The sequence below is a fragment of the Lepus europaeus genome, chromosome 8 (genome assembly GCF_033115175.1).
Source record: "Lepus europaeus isolate LE1 chromosome 8, mLepTim1.pri, whole genome shotgun sequence".
Taxonomy (NCBI): domain Eukaryota; kingdom Metazoa; phylum Chordata; class Mammalia; order Lagomorpha; family Leporidae; genus Lepus; species Lepus europaeus.
In genome coordinates, this window is record NC_084834.1 from 79,526,864 (window position 1) to 79,545,224 (window position 18,361).

Sequence of the window (18,361 nt, forward strand, 5' to 3'; positions counted from 1 at the left end):
GCACAGTGAAAAGGGTCAGGGACTTAACACAGCTCACGAGTTAACAGGGGCTCTGAGGCGAAGGGCGCGCAGCGGAGCGCGGGAACGCCGGGCGCCACTTGGCGCGCATGCTCCGTCGTGGGTCGCGTCCTGGCAAGGTAGCGCCAACCCTCCTTCCAGAGTAGGAACCCGCCTCCCCCCTAGTCTTCCGGGGCGGAGGGAAATGGGCGGAGTCAGGACCGGAAGCACAGGGGCGGGCACCTCCCCCCTCAGCGCCTTCGGTGGAGGAGCGCCTGGGCTCTGGCCTGGTGACTAGGTGATTTTGTGGGAGGTCTTATCGCTAGGCACTCCCCATGTTGCCCCACAGTTTACCAAGGGCTGGGAATCCACCTGGGGGAAACCTGGCACTATTGGGAGGGTAGAGAGAGCGCTTCTATTAGCAGTTCCTGGCTTACGAGAGTTTTGAGGCGTTTGCGATTGGTGTCTGCCGTCTTTTGCTCCACACCTCTAGCTGCCTTTTTTTTTTTCCTTCGCCGTTTCAGTCTCCACCGCTTCCCGTTATGTATGATCGGGCTCCCCGGTTGCTCAGATTGGTTGAAGGTGGCAGCACTGAGGCACATGTGGGTCCTGGATCCTACCAGGTACCTTTCCTGAAGCAGCGAAGAACAGGTAAGAGATGTAGGAACAGGCAAGCCTCGTGTGGCGGGCTCCCCACCTTCTGCCCGCTCCGCCTGTGTGTCTGACTGAAACATAAAAGCAGATGGCACCGCTTCACAAGCACGACATAGAAGTAAGCGGAAAAAACACTACGCCTAGGATTTTGGTATCCCGGTTCTGTGGACTCTATGAAGCACAAGTCCTTTTAATTCTTTCTGCCTTTTTTTTTTTTTTTTTAAATTGTAATTCTGCCTCACACACCTTTCTTAACAGTAACCAGGGACTTTACTAATATGTCACTTCTACATTTCTATTTTGGAATATAATTTATAATCTCATTTCTTTTTCTCAAATGGGTCGAATCTGATCATCCTCATTCCCCTTGAACATACTTAGTGAGAACCCCTTTTCCCACATTCTGTAAAGAAAAACTACACTCCTATTTTTGAGAGAGGGAGTGAAGATGAAGTTAAGTAATTGCTCTTCTCAATTATTTGCAGGTAGTAAGCTAGGGAAGACTTTTAATACATCAATTTGCTTTCTACTTTTTCTGTTCTGATTTTCTGGAGCTTAATACCATCCAAATTACAGTTTTTCCTTTGTTAACCTGTATTTTCCCCACATGTACCCTATGTCTGTATTTTTACACAAAAGCCAGGGTTCATTATTCTGGATCAGTTGACACCAACTGATCAGATTGGGGTTGGTTTAGGATTCTTTGGGAGTAGTACAATTTTATCATCTGTCAGTGTTTTAAATCTTGTATTTCACTACTTTTCAACATCTGATCTCAGTATTCTTGAAGCTTATTAAAACTGTTTTAATGCAGGTGTGCTGTTTAAAGCAATGAACTCCCCAACAACTTGCCACCAGTGATCTCCCAAAGTGCTTGCACCTAGGATGGTTTTTTATCATTGATACAAAGTGCTATTTTCTATTTTAGATATACTTCTTACTACAGAGTATGTAACATCATTGTTTTCTCCTGGTTGCTTTTTCTTACTGTTGTGTTGGAAGAGTTCCTGATTCAGGTTGGGACCTGATAAACATTTGTTAAGTGCTGAAGGGGAGAATCATTTTTTCTCCCTCTCCAGCCCCCCCCCCCCCCCCCCCCCGCCTTTTAACACTTAAGCATGTACACACTGTACTTTTCATCCTTTGCTTGTTGCTTTTCTCAGGTGTACTTTCTTATTCATATTTATAACATCAAATACTATCCATATTTTTATTTGAACACTCCCAGAATTTAAGTCTTTAGAGATATATATGTGATTTGTGTCTCCAAAATAAGATTTCTCCTGATGTAAGTCTTCAGCATTACAGTTTGCTTTTTGGATATCTCTCCCTGAGTGGTCTTCAACCATCTGAAATTCCAATTTCTTTCTTTCTTTTCTTTTCTTTTTTTTTTTGACAGGCAGAGTGGACAGTGAGAGAGAGAAGACAGAGAGAAAGGTCTTCCTTTTTGCCGTTGGTTCACCCTCCAATGGCCATTGCAGCCGGTGCATCGCACTGATCCAAAGCAAGGAGCCAGGTGCTTATCCTGGTCTCCCATGGGGTGCAGGGCCCAAGGACTTGGGCCATCCTCTACTGCACTCCCTGGCCACAGCAGAGAGCTGGCCTGGAAGAGGGGCAACCGGGACAGAATCCGGCGCCCCGACCGGGACTAGAACCCGGTGTGCCGGCGCCGCAAGGTGGAGGATTAGCCTAGTGAGTCGCGGCGCCCGCCCCAATTTCTGAACTCATAATTTTCCTACCAAACTGGATCCTTAAAAAAAATTCCCTAGTTGTCTATCATGAATTTTAAGCCTTGGGCTTTTTCTAGGCTTCTTCTCTGCTTAACTGCTTCTGTTGATCAATAAGACCTATTGATTCCATCTTTAAAATCTTTTTATAATTGGTCTTCTTTCTCTATTTAAATTTTATGGTTCGGCTGGCGCTGCGGCTCACTTGGCTAATTCTCCGCCTGCGTTGCTGGCACCCTGGGTTCTAGTCCCAGTTGCTCCTCTTCCAGTCCAGCTCTCTGCTGTGGCCCGGGAGTGCAGTGGAGGATGGCCCAAGTGCTTGGGCCCTGCACGCGCATGGGAGACCGGGAGGAAGCACCTGGCTCCTGGCTTCGGATCGGCACAGCGCGCTGGCTATAGCAGCCATTTCGGGGGTGAACCAACGGAAAAGGAAGACCTACTTTTCTCTCTCACTGTCTAACGTTCTGATCTCTGACTTGGTTTTCTACTTTACCTGATCTTTCCAGGCAGTCACACCTCCACATACACTTGATATACATTTTAGTAATTATAACTTACTAGTTTCATAAGTTATTGCTTGCTTACCTCTATATATTTGTAGTTGATCTTTGACCAGTATACTCTTTCTGCTTCACTTGGCTAATTCCTTTTTATTCTTTGAGACTCAGCTAAAGTAAATTGTTCTGACTCTTTTTTCTCAGGTTTTTCTTCTCTGACTCCTTAATGACTTTTTTTTTTTACAGCACTTTAACTATATATTATAATTACTGTTTAAGTTACCTGGAGCACCACTAAAAAATGAACTGTTTGAGGGCAGTAACCATGATCTCTACTCCATTATTCTCAATTTTTAGCTCAATATTGTAACCAACAAATGGTTCTCAATAAAAACAAGCAAATCATGAAATAAAATTATATTGAGGCACATATGACAATTAAAATTTCTTACAATGTGTGTTAATTTGGCTTAGAGTGTAGCAAGTGGAGTGTGTCAAGGCCCTTTTACTGTTTAATAGGATGTGCCTTGTTTACTGATGAAACAAACTAGGAAATTCCATACCTTGGAACTTTGAGCATCTGCATCTTGCAGGTCGTTTTTTTAAAGCAATACTCAGGGGTGATGTGCTGATAAGAGGAGGAATAGGTGTTCCTTTCATCACTTCTTTGCTAGGTGGTACATTTTACCTCACCTGTCCTTAAGACCAATAATACCCAGACTATGCGTTTATTTCAGCTCAGGATTAGGTGGATTTTTACACAGTATGAGGTGGAAAGAGAAGATATTGGGACTTTGTATTGCTTACTGGTTATCTCGAGCCTCACAAGAACAGAACACTTTAGAGGTGTGTATACTCTTTTATTCTCAAACTTTCTGTCTACTAACTATACTGTCCTCTTACTGTATATGTCCTGCTTGGTGTTAATCCATAGTGTATCATTTCCAGAATTATTTAATATTGTTACCTTTCCTGGCATTATTGTGCGAAGGAGAATTTTGTTGCTTTTTGAGCTTACTTACATAACCTTGCATTAGCTGTATATTCATTATCTATTTGGGTTCTATATTAGCCATCTAAGTTGGGTGATAACACTTCCTAAATATATTTTTTTTCCAAGATATCTTCTTTTATGAGAGAGTAATTAGTTTTGTCTGCCACAGAGCGTTAGTTGTCTGTGGTCCCATAGATGTGCCTGTATGCTTATGCCAACAATGATGATTTTTACTTATTAACCGATCAGAATATAAGGAAGCTGCCTCAGGGAAGGCAATCTATCTTTATTTGTGTTTAAATAAATGTGTGTAATTGCTGTATATGTTTATGTTCCTGAAGATGAGTGCATATTTCAAAGGCCTAGTTATTTCCTATATGTGAAGAATGCCCTTTTCTTTGTCCTGTGGCTGTCTTTATGGCTATAGATCTTGTCTTTTAATCCTATACTTCCCATCTTCTTCCTCAGAATGGATTTTTACTGCTTCGTGCCAGTTTGATTTATCTTTTGCTTGATGCCTCAAATTTGATATATATCAAGCTGAACTTCTTTCTTTCCATTAAAATCCTTTTCTCTCCTATATTATTAATTCCTGCTGCCAGTTTGATTTATCGTTTATAATTGACACCTCACATTGTCAATTTATCTATATGTCCCAAATCAGACTCCATTTCCCTGAGCCATTTTCTATATTTTATACCTTAATTATTAGCAGCACTATTTGTAGTACAATATGTTATTTGAAGCCAGATTTATCTGATTTATTGTTATGCCTCACTGCCTATCATGCATGCATATCAAATACATAATAAAGTATGCATATTGTTGAATGAATAACTAAAATTATAGTTTATAATATTACTGAGTCTATATGTATTGTTTACTAAGCAAGGCACTATGATAACTGACCAAACATTCTGCTTTCTCAGGGACTGTCTTGGTTTTAGCACCAAAACTCTCATGTTATGGGTAAACTGGGACAGTTGGTCTCTCTAATTATAAGCATTAAATATGCAGCTATGAATAAAATGGGAAAATCTCTCCTTCATGGAGCTTATAAACATTTTAATTTCCTTGAGGTTTGACTTGTGGTCAAATTTCATATATACTTTAAGCTTATTGAAAAAGTACTATAGTATGGCCAGTGCTGCGGCTCACTTGGCTAATCCTCCACCTGCGGCGCAGGCACCCGGGGTTCTTGTCCCGTCTGGGGCAGCAGATTCTGTCCCAGTTGCTCCTCTTCCAGTCCAGCTCTCTGCTGTGGCCTGGGAAGGCAGTGGAGGATGGCCCAAGTGCTTGGGCCCTGCACCTGCATGGGAGACCAGGAGAAAGCCCTGGCTCCTGGCTTTGGATCGGTGGAGCGTGCCAGCTGTAGCGGCCATTTAGGGGGTGAACCAACAGAAGGAAGACCTTTCTCTCTGTCTCTCTCTCTCACTAACTCTGCCTGTCCAAAAAAAAAAAAAAAAAAAAAAAAAAGAAAAGAAAAAGTACTATAATATTGAAAACTTTGTTAAGATTAGCTTTCTTGGTTCTTTATGTCGTCTCTTTCTACTTGTATACAAGGGAAATCCAAAGATTTTTGGAAAGTAGAACTAATAATATCTATTTTGTTGCTAGACATTTTGAAATTTATGTATAGTTTTTTCATAATGCAGATTTTCCATGAATTGTTAAATGTTGAGTACATGGGGCTATTGTGTGTTTGTTTCTTAACGAATCAGTACTTTTAATGAATTTTACTTTTGTGTGGGTGTATTTATTAGATTCTGCCATTTTTCTGATGGCAACTCTTAGAACTAGTTTGACCTTAACTTTCATAGTTTTCCTATCTATGTAAACATTACATTATTGTCTGTGTGAACCTAAACATAAAACCTTTTTGGGGTGAGTATTTTGTACAGTGGTTAAGGTGCTGCCTGAGATACCTGCATCCCATAGTAGAGTGCCTGCATTCAAATCCTGGCTCTGCCTTTGATCCAATTTTATGCTACTGCACCCTGGGAGGCAATAGGTATGGCTCAAGTTCTTAGGCCCCAGTTACCTATTTAGCATAGTTATAGATTGAGTTCTGGCTTCAGCCTCATTCAGCCCTGGGTATTATAGGCATTTAGGGGAGTGAACCAGTGGATGGTGATGATGATGATGATGGGAGAGAGGGAGAGAGAAAGATAACATCCATCTTCTGGTTCACCACCCTAAATGGCTTCATCAGCCAGGCCTGGTCTAAGTTAAAGTTAGGAGTCTGGAATTCAATCTGCATCTCCCATTGGGTGGCAGGGAACCACATATTTGAGTTATTATTCGCTGCATCCCTGGGTGTGCATAACAGGAAGCTATAATTGGAAGCCAATTTGAGACTTGAACCCACACTCTGAGATGGATAATGTACAATGCAGGTGTTCTAGGTGGTGTCATAACCATTGCATCAAACGCTTGTCTTCATCCTCTCATTATTACATTTCTTTTCATTGACTTTTTTCCTGTTTATAGGTAATGTTTTTCTGCCTCTTGGAAGTATGCTGTGGTAATTTGTACAATTTACTTTATAAAATCTGTTGCTTGATAGGTATGTGTGTAAGTGTATATTTATGTGTTTTGAATGAAATCTAAAATGCTGTTCTTTGGTTACTTTGTGAGATTTGGAGTGTTTTTCTGGTGTGCTGAGTTTCTTTAACAGACAACTGCTGCCTTTTCAAAGTGAACTTTGGCTTGCTTTTAAGGATTTCTGTTTTTGTGGTCTTTGTTACTTTTCTGAGTGTGTTTTATATCTTCTTTTTCTTTGCTTTCTTTTTCTGCTATGGGACAACCAACTTAAACCATCATTTATAAAATTATTACTCAGAATTTTAACATCTTCCATGGATCTTTTCCCAGCATCCTCTATGTGGAAAAGAACTTCTCTTCCTTTTTAGTTTTGTGCATCGTCATCCATTATGGCACTTGAGATGTTTTTCCTTGTTTAAAATTACTGTAATACTTTTTTTTAGAGCCAAAGAGATTGTTGTTTATTTGAGAATGTTTGCTTACTTCTTTTATGCTGACATTGCTAACACAGCTAAATAATATTTTGAGTTGTTTAGTAATATACTTAGGCCTCAAAGTAAGATTTTATTTCAGGGGCTGATGCTGTGGTGTAGTGGGTAAAGCAGCAGCCTGCAGCTCTGGCATCTGTATGGGCAGTGGTTCGAGTCTTGGCTGCTCTACTTCTTATCCAGTTCCCTGCTAATGGCCTGGGAAAGCAGTGGAAGATGGCCCATGTGCTTGGGCGCCTGCACCACTCTTGTGGCGGTACTGGAAGAAGCTCCTGGCTCCTGGCTTTAAATCAACCCAGCTCTGGCTGTTGCAGCCATTTGGATAGTGAACCAGTGAAAGGTAGATTTAACTGTCTGTCTGTCTCTCTCTGTAACTCTACCTTTTGAAGAAATTAATAAATCTTTTTATGAAAAAAATAGTTTCTAATTTTAAATAGATTAATAAAAATTAAAAAAAGTTTTATTTGTTTGAAAGGCAGTTTGAAAACTAGATGGGTAGATAGATCTTCTGTCCAGTGATTTGCTCCCCAAATGGCCTCAAAAGCTGGAGCTAGGCCAAACCAAAACCAGGAGCCTGGAGCTGCATCTGGGTCTCCCACCTGGGAGAAGTACTTGGACCATCTTCTGCTGCCCTCTCAGGCACATTAACAGGAAGCTGGATTGGAAGTGGAGGAACCAGGACTTGAACTGATGGTTGATATGGGATACCATCTGCATCACAGGTGTGAGCTTTACCCATTGTGCCACAACACTGGACATAATTAGATTATATATATATATTTTTGACAGGCAGAGTGGACAGTGAGAGAGAGAGAGAGACAGAGAGAGAAAGGTCTTCCTTTTTGCCGTTGGTTCACCCTCCAATGGCCACCGTGGCCGGCGTGCTGTGGCCGGAGCACCGAGCTGATCTGAAGCCAGGAGCCAGGTGCTTATCCTGGTCTCCCATGGGGTGCAGGGCCCAAGCACTTGAGCCATCCTCCTCTGTGCTCCCGGGCCATAGCAGAGAGCTGGCCTGGAAGAGGAGCAACCAGGACAGAATCCGGCACCCCGACCGGGACTAGAACCTGGGGTGCCAGCACTGCTAGGCAGAGGATTAGCCTGTTGAACCACAGTGCTGGCCCAATAGATTATATTTTACTATCAGTAAGATATTTACTATACTAATTTGAAAGACAGAGTTACAGAGAGAGAGAAGGGAGGGAGGGAGGGACGGAGGGAGGGAGGGAGAGAAAGAGAGAGAGAGAGAGAGAGAAGGGAGGGAGGGAGGGAGGGAGGGAGGGAGGGAGAGGGGTCCTCCATCTACTGGTTCACTCCTCAAATGGCCACAACAGCTGGGACTGGGCCAGGCTGAGCCAGAAGCCAGGAGCTTCTTCTAGGTCTTCCACATGGGTACAGGGGCCCAAGCACTGGGGCCATCTTCCACTGCCTTCCCAGGTACATTGGCAGGGAGCTGGACTGGAAATGGAGCAGCCAGGACCTGAACTGGTACTCATGTGGGATGCTGGCTCTGCAAGCTGTGGCTTAACTGACTGCACCACAGTGCTGGCCTCATAAATTCTTAGATTTGCACACGTGTTCTTTTAGTGTACATGTTATTTAAAAAATGTATTTGTTTGAAGTGCAGAGTGAAAGGGAAAGGGAGAGAGATCTTCCGTCTGCTGGTTTACTCCTGAAATGGCTGCAATAACCAGGTCTGGGTCAGGCTGAAGCCGGGAGCCAGGAATTCCATCCTGGTTTCTCATGTGGATGGCAGGGGCCCATATATGTGGGTTATCTTCCTCTGGCTTCCCAGGTGCATTAGCAGCGAGCTGGATTGGATGCAGAGCAGCTGGAACTGAAACCCAACACTTGGATTGGCATTCCAGTATTGGGATGCTGGTGTTGCAAGTAGTGGCTTAATCCACTGTGCCATATTGCTGGTCTCTAGTATACAAGTTTTGAGTCCTTACTTTCATTCTTTTGTTACCAGTTGAATATAGCTGCTTTATTCTCCATCAGCTTTTTTTTTTTTTTAAAGATTTATTTTTTATTTCTTTGAAAGACAGAGTTACAGAGAGAGAGGTCTTCTATCCGCTGATTCACTTCCCAGATGGCCGCAATGGCTGGAGCTGTGCCGATCTGAAGCCAGGAGCCAGGAGCTTCTTCTGGGTCTCCCACGTGGGTGCAGAAGCCCAAGGACTTGGGCCATCTTCTACTGCTATTCCAGGCTGTAGCAGAGAGCTGGATCAGAAGAGGAGCAGCTGGGACTAGAACCGGAGCCCATATGGAATGCCGGTGCTTCAGGCCAGGGTGTTAACCAGCTGCACCACAGCGCCGGCCCCTCCATCAGCTTTTAATATCTATTTTGCTTAAACTGCACTGATTTTGTCATTATGGTTCTTGAATATTTTTTTATAAGTCTTTAGTACTCTCCATGTTTGTCAAATTTTATGATTGCTTATTTCAGTGAAGTTTTATCTTGGATTTATAAACATGTTTAGAGTTGCACAATCCAGAAATATGATATGTGAAAGCAAGGAGACATTAACGACTATCTTCTTTTGCTAAACATTTCTATAATTTATTCTATAAAAATAACATATGCTATTTCAAAACATGAAACAGGTTTGAAGGTTAAAAATTTTTTATCAGATAAATAGAACTACTTTTACCACAAGTCCTGTCCTTGTCACTGTTGCTGAATTGGAGTAATGAGACAAAGTTTGAGGATAAAGAGAAAGTTCATTCTATTGATAGAATGAGAATATAGCAGAAAAACACCTAAAGAGCTCCCATCTTCCTGAGTGAACAAAGTTCAGAGTTTTTAAGGATTTCAAAAGGGAAAGCTGTGCTTAGGAGGATAAGACTAATAATGCATCAAGAATTAGAGACAGGGGCTCAGGAGTAAGCAGCCAAACACCAAAACTGGTTGTGGATCCAAAAACAGGATTATTTGTTATAAATCTCAAGCATCATTACAATTTCTTGAGAAAAATGTGGAAGGAGAATGGATGGCTTGATCTTAATATGGGCAAAACAACACATTCTGGGTGGGTGAGTGCTGCAAAACATTATGTGGCCGGCATCTGAAAGGTGAAAAGCATTGGGTTAAGAGACTGGAGTGTTTCATTAACCATATGAGGTCTACTGCTCCTAAAATATGACTAGTAAGGTTTATTGTGTCCTTACTCACCTTCATCCCGTTATACCATGTTACAATGCCATTTTCATTCTGACCAAATATATTAGAAAAAATAATTTTTTTCCTTTGGGTATTTTTTTTGTTTTCTGATAAGTTCTGTAGTTTCTTATATTTATTAAAAAATAAAGGTTCTGATCCAATTTTTACTTTTTAAAAATGGATCTTATTTTTAAAAAGTAATAACTTCTGTGACAAGCCATTAGTTCTGAAAAATAGTCTCAATATTGAGTGTTCTTTTTTTTTTTAACGATTTATTTATTTATTTCAAAGTCAGAGTTACACATAGAGAGGAGAGACACAGAGAGAGGTCTTCCATCAGCTGGCTCACTCCCCAGATGGCTGCAATGGTCAGAGCTGTGCTGATCCGAAGCCAGGAGCCAGGAGAATCTTCAGGGTCCCCCACGTGGGTGCAGGGGCCCAAGGACTTGGGCCATCTTCTACTGCTTTCCCAGGCCACAGCAGAGAGCTGGATGGGAAGTAGAGCAGCTGGGACTCAAACCAGTGCCCATATGGGATGCTGGCACGGCAGGCGGCAGTAACAGCACCAGGCCCTGAATGTTCTAAATGATTTTATCTGAGTGTTTTTTCTTTGAAATCCTTGGAATGTTATTTTACCTGCCATTAAATATGATTTTATTTTTATAGGTGGCTATGCACCATTTCTTTCTTTGGCTGCCAGAGAAAGTACTTCTGTTGCCTCTAACACTGAGAAAGATGGTCCAGGTCCAGGACACTATAATGTTTCAGAAGCACAGGTACATTTATAAATTCATTATAATTGAGTCAGTGAAAGTCGTATTTTCTTCCCCTAATGGAACCAAATGTCATTTGTTATATTTTTCCCCTATTAGAGTTTTCTTTCTCTTTTTAATCTATATTTTGTAATTTGAGTAATAGAAAAAATGAGTTTGATATTGGTTGCTTTATCGGGTGTTTTTCATTGTTCTATAAATCCTATAAGGTACAAACCATTTAGCCAAAAGAATGGGAGGTCAATATATCTGGAAGAGATTGTCAAAACAGTGAAGGAATTGGTTTTCAAAAGCTATAGCTGTTTCATCTATATCCTGTTTCTTTATAGACATAAGAGTCTGACCAGAATATATGCAATGGTCCATCAGAAACAGTGGCTATAACTCCGATATCTTCATAATTGCAGATACCATCTTTTATCATTTTGGAATTTTATTTGAGTTAACTATTTGTCAGTTGATAATTTTTGATTCTGGAGAATCCAGATATGCTGCATGATGAGCCATGGAAGATTCCTCCCAATGTCTTCCTTTGTAAGAAACAATGTTTAAAAATAATCTAAAAATAACCTTAGGTGTTAGTAATCTCTGCAATAGTTACTACACTGCTATGGACATGTGTGTCTTATATAGGAGTGTGGGTGAGTTCAAGTTGGTCCTCTGATTCAGATCCAACTTCTTGCTAATGTACACCCTGGTAGGCACCAGGTGATAAGGTTGTGTAATCTGGTTCCTGCCACTTACCTGAGGAACTTGGATTGAGCTCTTGACTGTTGGCTTTAGCCTAGCCCAGCCCTGGGTATTTTGGGTATTGGAGAAATGAACCAGTGGATGAAAGATGTTTCTCTCTCTCTCTTTCTCTCTCTGCTTGCCAAATCAATTAAAACAAAACAAAACAAAACAAAACAAAAACAAAAATGTAATCTGAGTATAAAACCAACCTGTTGCCAATAAATCTACATTAACTTCCTTGGAGATTACCAAAATGAACATAATTAATCCTAAACAAGAATTTTTTTTTTCTTTTTTGCTGCCATGTGAATATCAGCATTTTTCAAACTCATTTTGGAAGTAAAATTTTCCCAGGCCTTGCAAAATATACACAGTTTTTGCCCTGCAGTTTTGAGAATTCCTGTCTCTGATTCCTATTTTTTTTTTTTAAGATTTATTTATTTATTTGAGAGGCAGAGTTACATAAGAGAGAGAGAAAGAGCAAGCGAGCACTTCTATCCATTGGTTCCTTCTCCAAATGGCTGCAATGGCTGGAGCTGGGCAGATCTGAAGCCAGGAGCTTCTTCTGGGTGTCCCACATGGGTGCAGGGGCTGAAGCACTTGGGCCATCTTCCACTGCTTTCCCAGGCCATCGGCAGTGATGCTGGATTGGAAATGGAAGAGCCGGGTCTCCAATGGGTGCCCATATAGAGTGCAGGCATCACAGACAGAGGCTTAACCTACTATGCAATAGTGCAGGCCCTAGCCCAGATTTCTGTTTTAAAAACTGTGTTTTCTTGGGGCCAGTGCTGTGATATGCTGCCAGAATCCCATATGGATGCTGGTTAAAGTCCTGGCTATTCTACTTCCTGTCCAGCTCCCTGCTAATGTGCCTGTTAAATCTTTGAAGGATTGCCCAAGTGCTTGGGCTCCTGCACTCATGTGGGAGACCCAAATGAAGCTCCTGGCTTTGGCCTGGCCCAGCCCTGGCAGTTACAACTCTTTGGGGAGTGAACCAGTGGATGGAAGATTCTCTATCTCCCTTGCTCTGTGACTCTGATTTGAAATAAGTAAGTAAATCTTCAAAACAAAACAAAACAAAACAAACCTGAGTTTTCTTGTATTCTTTTAGACTGCTCTATAATAAATTTTAGTTTGGATTCTAAGTTAAAACTGACAAAATTGTTATTACCTGCTTTTACTAGAACTGTTTTTTTTTTAAACTTTTATTTAGTAAGTATAAATTTCCAAAGTACAGCTTATGGATTACAATGTCCCTCCCCCCTCAACCCTCCCAACTCATGCTCCCTCTCCCATTCCATTCACATCAAGATTCATTTTCAATTCTCTTTATATACATAAGATCAGTTTAGTATATATTAGGTAAAGATTTCAACAGTTTGCCCCCATATAGCAACACAAAGTGAAAAAAATACTGTTGGAGTACTAGTTATAGCATTGAATAACAGTGTACAGCACATTAAAGACAGAGATCCTACATACACTACATGTTAATAGTGATATTTAATATTTATCAAATAAAAATCAACTGCAAAGTGCTTTTAATTATTTTATATATTTTTTTCTCTCCAATTTAGTGTAATATAAAAGGAGGCCGTAGTCTACAAAACCGGGAGAAACGTTTTAAGAAGTTTATTTCAGATAATCCAGGACCAGCAAGCTATGATCAGTGTTTTCCTGGAACAGTATACAGAAAAGTACTGGAGGCCAAAGAGCATCTTCAGTCAGTATGTTGGTATTTTAAATAATGCTTTCATGACATTTCTTTTAGTTAAGATAAAGAAAAGGTTTAGTATTTTTTGTGATGTTAGTACATTTAAAAAGCCTCACTGACAAAATTAGCAGATTTCTTAGTCTCCATATTGTATTTAGTTTATAATTAAATGAGTACTTAAAAATTTATAAAAAATTTTTTAACTGTGTTGGTATCTAACTTCATTTTTGTGCTTAAGAAATCTAATGTTTATGAGGAATAGGAAGTAAGAAAGATTTGAAAGACTATCTGAGTTTACCTATTAGAGAGGAAACTCTGTGTTAAGTATTGTTAATGCAGAGAAATTAAAAACGTGATTCCTGAAGTATAGAAGTTTAAAAAATTTAGATGGAAAAGAACATATAGGTCACTACTAATTCAAGACAAAATGTGATAGGCTCTAAATGCATGATCATGTATTAAATGCCACAGAAATTTAAAAAATATCTATGGCAATATAGGATGGTATAATTTATAGAGAATTTATGGAGGAGACTGGTCTTGAGATAGGATTTGAGGAATAAGATTGTAATATTCATTCCAGACATGGAATGCTATGAATGAAGATATAGAAGTGGAGTTTTTAAAGAAGTAATGATGGGGCTTTCACGTGGTGCATTTGGTTAATCCTCCAGCTGTGGCCCTGGCATATGGGCACTGGTTCTAGTCTTGGCTGCTCCTCTTCTGATCCAGCTCTCTGCTATGGCCTGGGAGGGCAGTATTGGATGGCCCAATACTGTACACATGTGAGAGACTTGGGAGAAGATCCTGTCTTCTGGCTTTGGGTCGACTTAGCTCTGGCCATTGCAGCCATTTGGGGAGTGAACCAGCGGATGGAAGACCTTTCTCTCTGTCTCTTCCTCTCACTATCTGTAACTCTGTCTCTCAAATAATAAATAAAAATTTTGGAAAAAAAAGAAGAGGTAATGAGGAGACTGTTTTAACTGGAATGAGGAATTTATAGTAGAGACTAAAGTAGGTGATATGTTTGGAAAGATGTGCTGCTGTTACATAGCAAATAATTTTGACACCCAAACCTCCTCCTTTGAAATAAATAATAGTATCTAGTGGATTTTGCTCATGGTTTATTTAGAGCGTATCCCTTCTCTTGCCCTGATTTCTTTACGTAGTTTGTATTAATTGTATTTTAATCAGTTCTCTATTGAAGAGGATATTTTTCAGGATTGAGTCCTCAGTTGAATAATGTCAGTGTAATGACATTGGGGTAAAGTTTTATAATGTATTTAAACATCAGTGATTTCATGTATGAGGACAGAGTAACTGTTCATTTACTTTTGTAAGGATTTATCAAACATTTATTGATGTGGGTATCAGATAACTGTAATTTTAACAGGAAAGTAATGACTGAAATTCAGTAAAGTGAAAGTGATGAAATCATGTCTTAGAACCATGATCAAATTTCACTAGTAGCCTAAAGTGGGAGTCTAGGAAAGAATAGAACAAACAATTGAATTTGACCTTCAAGAAGGATTTACTAAGTTATAAAGAAAAGGAAAAGGATTCTAGACAGCAAAAACAACATTAATAGACTCTGAGGTGTTTAGTAGCCTGGTATGCTCAGAGAAGAGCAAAGTTTCTTGGGATGTTTAAAGTATAGGATGTAAGGGACAATAGTAGGAATAGAGGTTGGAGAAGGAGATAGGGTCATTATTTTGTAAAATCTTGACACCATGTCATTACTTTTTGAAAGTACTGAATGGAGAATAAACCATTCCATGCTTCTTGTTTTAATACGGTAAGTAATCTCATGAGGGTCATTGGAAGTACTTAATAGTGATAAGAAAAAGAAAATTCTGTGATAGTTTGTTTATAACATAATTGTATATGTCCATATGTGTTTATAACTATTGTACTTATTTTTTCCAGAAATAATAGGGATCAATGTATTTTTTTTTTTTATTTGACAGACAGAGTTAGACAGTGAGAGAGAGAGACAGAGAGAAAGGTCTTCCTTCCATTGGTTCACCCTCCAAATGGCCGCTACGGCCGGCGCACTGCACCGATCCGAAGCCAGGAGCCAGGTGCTTCCTCCTGGTCTCCCATGCAGGTGCAGGGCCCAAGGACTTGGGTCATCCTCCACTGCCTTCCCGGGCCACAGCAGAGAGCTGGACTGGAAGAAGAGCAACCGGGATTAGAACCTGGTGCCCATATGGGATACCGGCATCGCATGCGGAGGATTAGCCAAGTGAGCCATGGCGCCGGCCCGGGATCAATGTATTCTTAATTATCCAAATAACTAAATCCTTTGAATGTCAATATTTTTATCTGATGTATTTTATATTAATATTTTAAATGTTACTCCTTCCTGTTTTTGTTTAGACGTATTGTACATTAAAGCAAATTTTAAAAAGAGGACAATCGCCTTAAAGCCTCTAACATTAACATTGTTTTAGTTTTTGCAAAGCTTCTTTCAATATTGTCACATTTGCTTTCTTATAAATTTTTATATGACTTCACATAACTTACATAACCAAATTCATAGTTAAATTTTTTATTTTTCTGTTTTAATTTAGCATTATTTTCCTGGTACATAGTGTGCATGATTAGGGTATTTATACAAGGCCTGGGTAATGTGGAGATAAGTTAGGACCTGGAAAATAATGAAACTCAGAAATGTTATTAAAAATATAAAGTGTGTTTTTGTATGGCAAATTGCATAATAGCATAATTGTTCATGTGATTCTTGGAATTCTTGCCTTTGAATCAATATTTATTTCACTAAGCAGGTGCATAACTGATGCAAATAAGAGAGAATTCACACATCTTTATGGTGACTTTAGTAGTCTGGTTTATAAAATGACATTAGACTTGAATTTACTCCTTTGAGTTACTTTTAGAAATACTTTTTTGGTTTATATTATGAAATTCATTTTAAATATTTAATAACTTTTAATAAAATTTCATATCTAATTCTCTTTTCCTTGTGTCTTTGAGTAAATAATATAAAATGTTACCTTACAGAAAATTTCAAGAGCACGAACACTTACCAAAACTCTGGATATTCCTTCAATTCCTTCTTGTGGACAGTCATATGGTTATCATATCAATGAGGATGATAGTATTATAAAATGTGTTCCACCTGCTAGTGATGACACACTAGGTCCAGCATACTATAAGCCTCTATTTGTAAGTATAATGCATTTCATAATGACAGTTGGAAGATTGTGTTTGTTTGTGCACGTTTTAGTTCATGTAATACAAATTGTGGTAACAAATAGACACCCATATTTCAGTGATTTAAAACAAAGGAATTTTGCCACCATTCATCTGGACACTACTTGTTGATAAGTGACCTTCTTCCAATTAGAGATTCAAGGACATAGTCATATTCCCTTCGTATTTCTGTCATCCCCTAGGGCCTGGTCATCTTATCTATATCTAGCTAGTAAAAGAGGCTGGAAGATTATGAGTGGGAGATTTTTGTAGGCCAGGCCTGGGAGCTAAAACTCAGTCACATGGCCATACTTGCCAAGGAGGATGGGAAATACTGTCTAACTGTGTATCTAGGAAGAAAGAATGTGTGAAATTGCTAGGTGTCTCTGCTACCATGTTTAGTCATATATGAAGCAGATTTTTTTTCTTGAATTTGAAAGAAAAAAGTGAACATTTTTATTTATAAAATGATTTGAATCTCAGAGTGTAAACATCATTTATTCAACAAATGATTGTAAAAAAGATAAGGGGCTTCTTTTTGATTAAAATAGCAAACATATTGTAACAGATCCATCTAATCCAGATAAAATTTCAAACCTAGGCAGAGTTGAATCAAAATTTCAGTCAGCTAGTTGAAATGTGAGTTACCCAGGCATACAAATATTGAGTATATATTGAATGTCTGGTTTTGCTTAGGTACGAGACAGAAGTACCTAGTGCTTTAAACCTATTGTATTTTTATAAAACACAAAAGATGAAATATTAGCAAGGAAAATGGCATAAATTAAGCATAGATTTAAGGGAAGGCTGAAGAGACATTTTGGACATAGTATAGTAGATATTCTCAGGATTTGACTTAATCTACATTCACAATAGTCTAGTTGTTCTCCATCTTTGGGCTTAGATTCAAACACCTAAAGAAACTATTTGATTTGTGATAATAGATATACCCAAGAATTCGAGGGGGTCTTTTATCTTTGAATTGTTAAAATCTGTGGTTCCTAGAACATTTCTATTATAATTTATATATCAAAATATAGATACTATATTACCCAGGTATCATATATTTAAAATTTGGCCACTTTTTGAGTTAGCTATGTTCATTTTTTCAAGATTTATTTGTTTGTTTATTTGAAAGGCAGAGTGAAACAAGGAGAGATAGAGATCTTCTATTTGCTGATTCACTCCCCAAATGCCTACCTACATCAGCTGGGGCTGGGCCAGGCTGAAGGCAGAAGTCAGAACTTTATTCAGATATCTGATATGGGTGGCTGGGAGTAAGGGCTTTGGTCATAATCCATAGCCTTCCCAGGACAGTTAGGAGGAAGCTGGATCAAAAGTGAGTAGCTGAGACTTGAACTGCTATGCCAGTGTGGGATGCGGGTGTTTGTGTTGGTTTAACCCACTGGGAGACAATGCCTGCCAGAGTTAGCTACATTTGAAAAAAAATGCATTATTATCCCCTTAAATCTTCTTTCTCCATCTTTTTTCATTGCCAGAGCAAGTACTAAACCTTTATTACATATTCAAATGTAATAATGTGTATTTCTATAATTTAAAAAAATTAAGTGAATGTTTTCAATATGTTTAGTGATTTCCCACTTAATATATTTTTTAAATTTAAGAATATAGATATTAGATCTAATTCTTTTATTATGAGCGGTTAGATAAATTTAAAAAATAATTTTAAATTTTAAAGGAGTTTCAGAATTATAGAAAAGTTGTAATAATAATTTGCATATATTGTTTACTTTGATCACGTAGTTGTTAACATTTTATCACATTTATTTCATCATTTTTCTCCCTGTATATTTATATATATATATTTTTAAACTTTTATTTAATGAATATAAATTTCCAATGTACAG

At 39.0% G+C, this 18,361-nt stretch overlaps 1 protein-coding gene across 1 annotated transcript in view; it reads left to right on the forward strand.

Moving 5' to 3' along the window:
- Nucleotides 1-239: 239 nt before the first annotated feature.
- STPG2 (sperm tail PG-rich repeat containing 2) overlaps nt 240-18,361 on the forward strand; it is a 574,923-nt gene continuing 556,801 nt past the window's right edge. Inside the window, exons 1-5 of the mRNA XM_062198909.1 lie at nt 240-295; nt 522-648; nt 10,728-10,837; nt 13,144-13,293; nt 16,302-16,466. Of these exons, the coding sequence (XP_062054893.1) occupies nt 540-648; nt 10,728-10,837; nt 13,144-13,293; nt 16,302-16,466 (534 nt within the window). The 5' untranslated portion in view covers nt 240-295; nt 522-539. The remainder of the gene's footprint in view (nt 296-521; nt 649-10,727; nt 10,838-13,143; nt 13,294-16,301; nt 16,467-18,361) is intronic.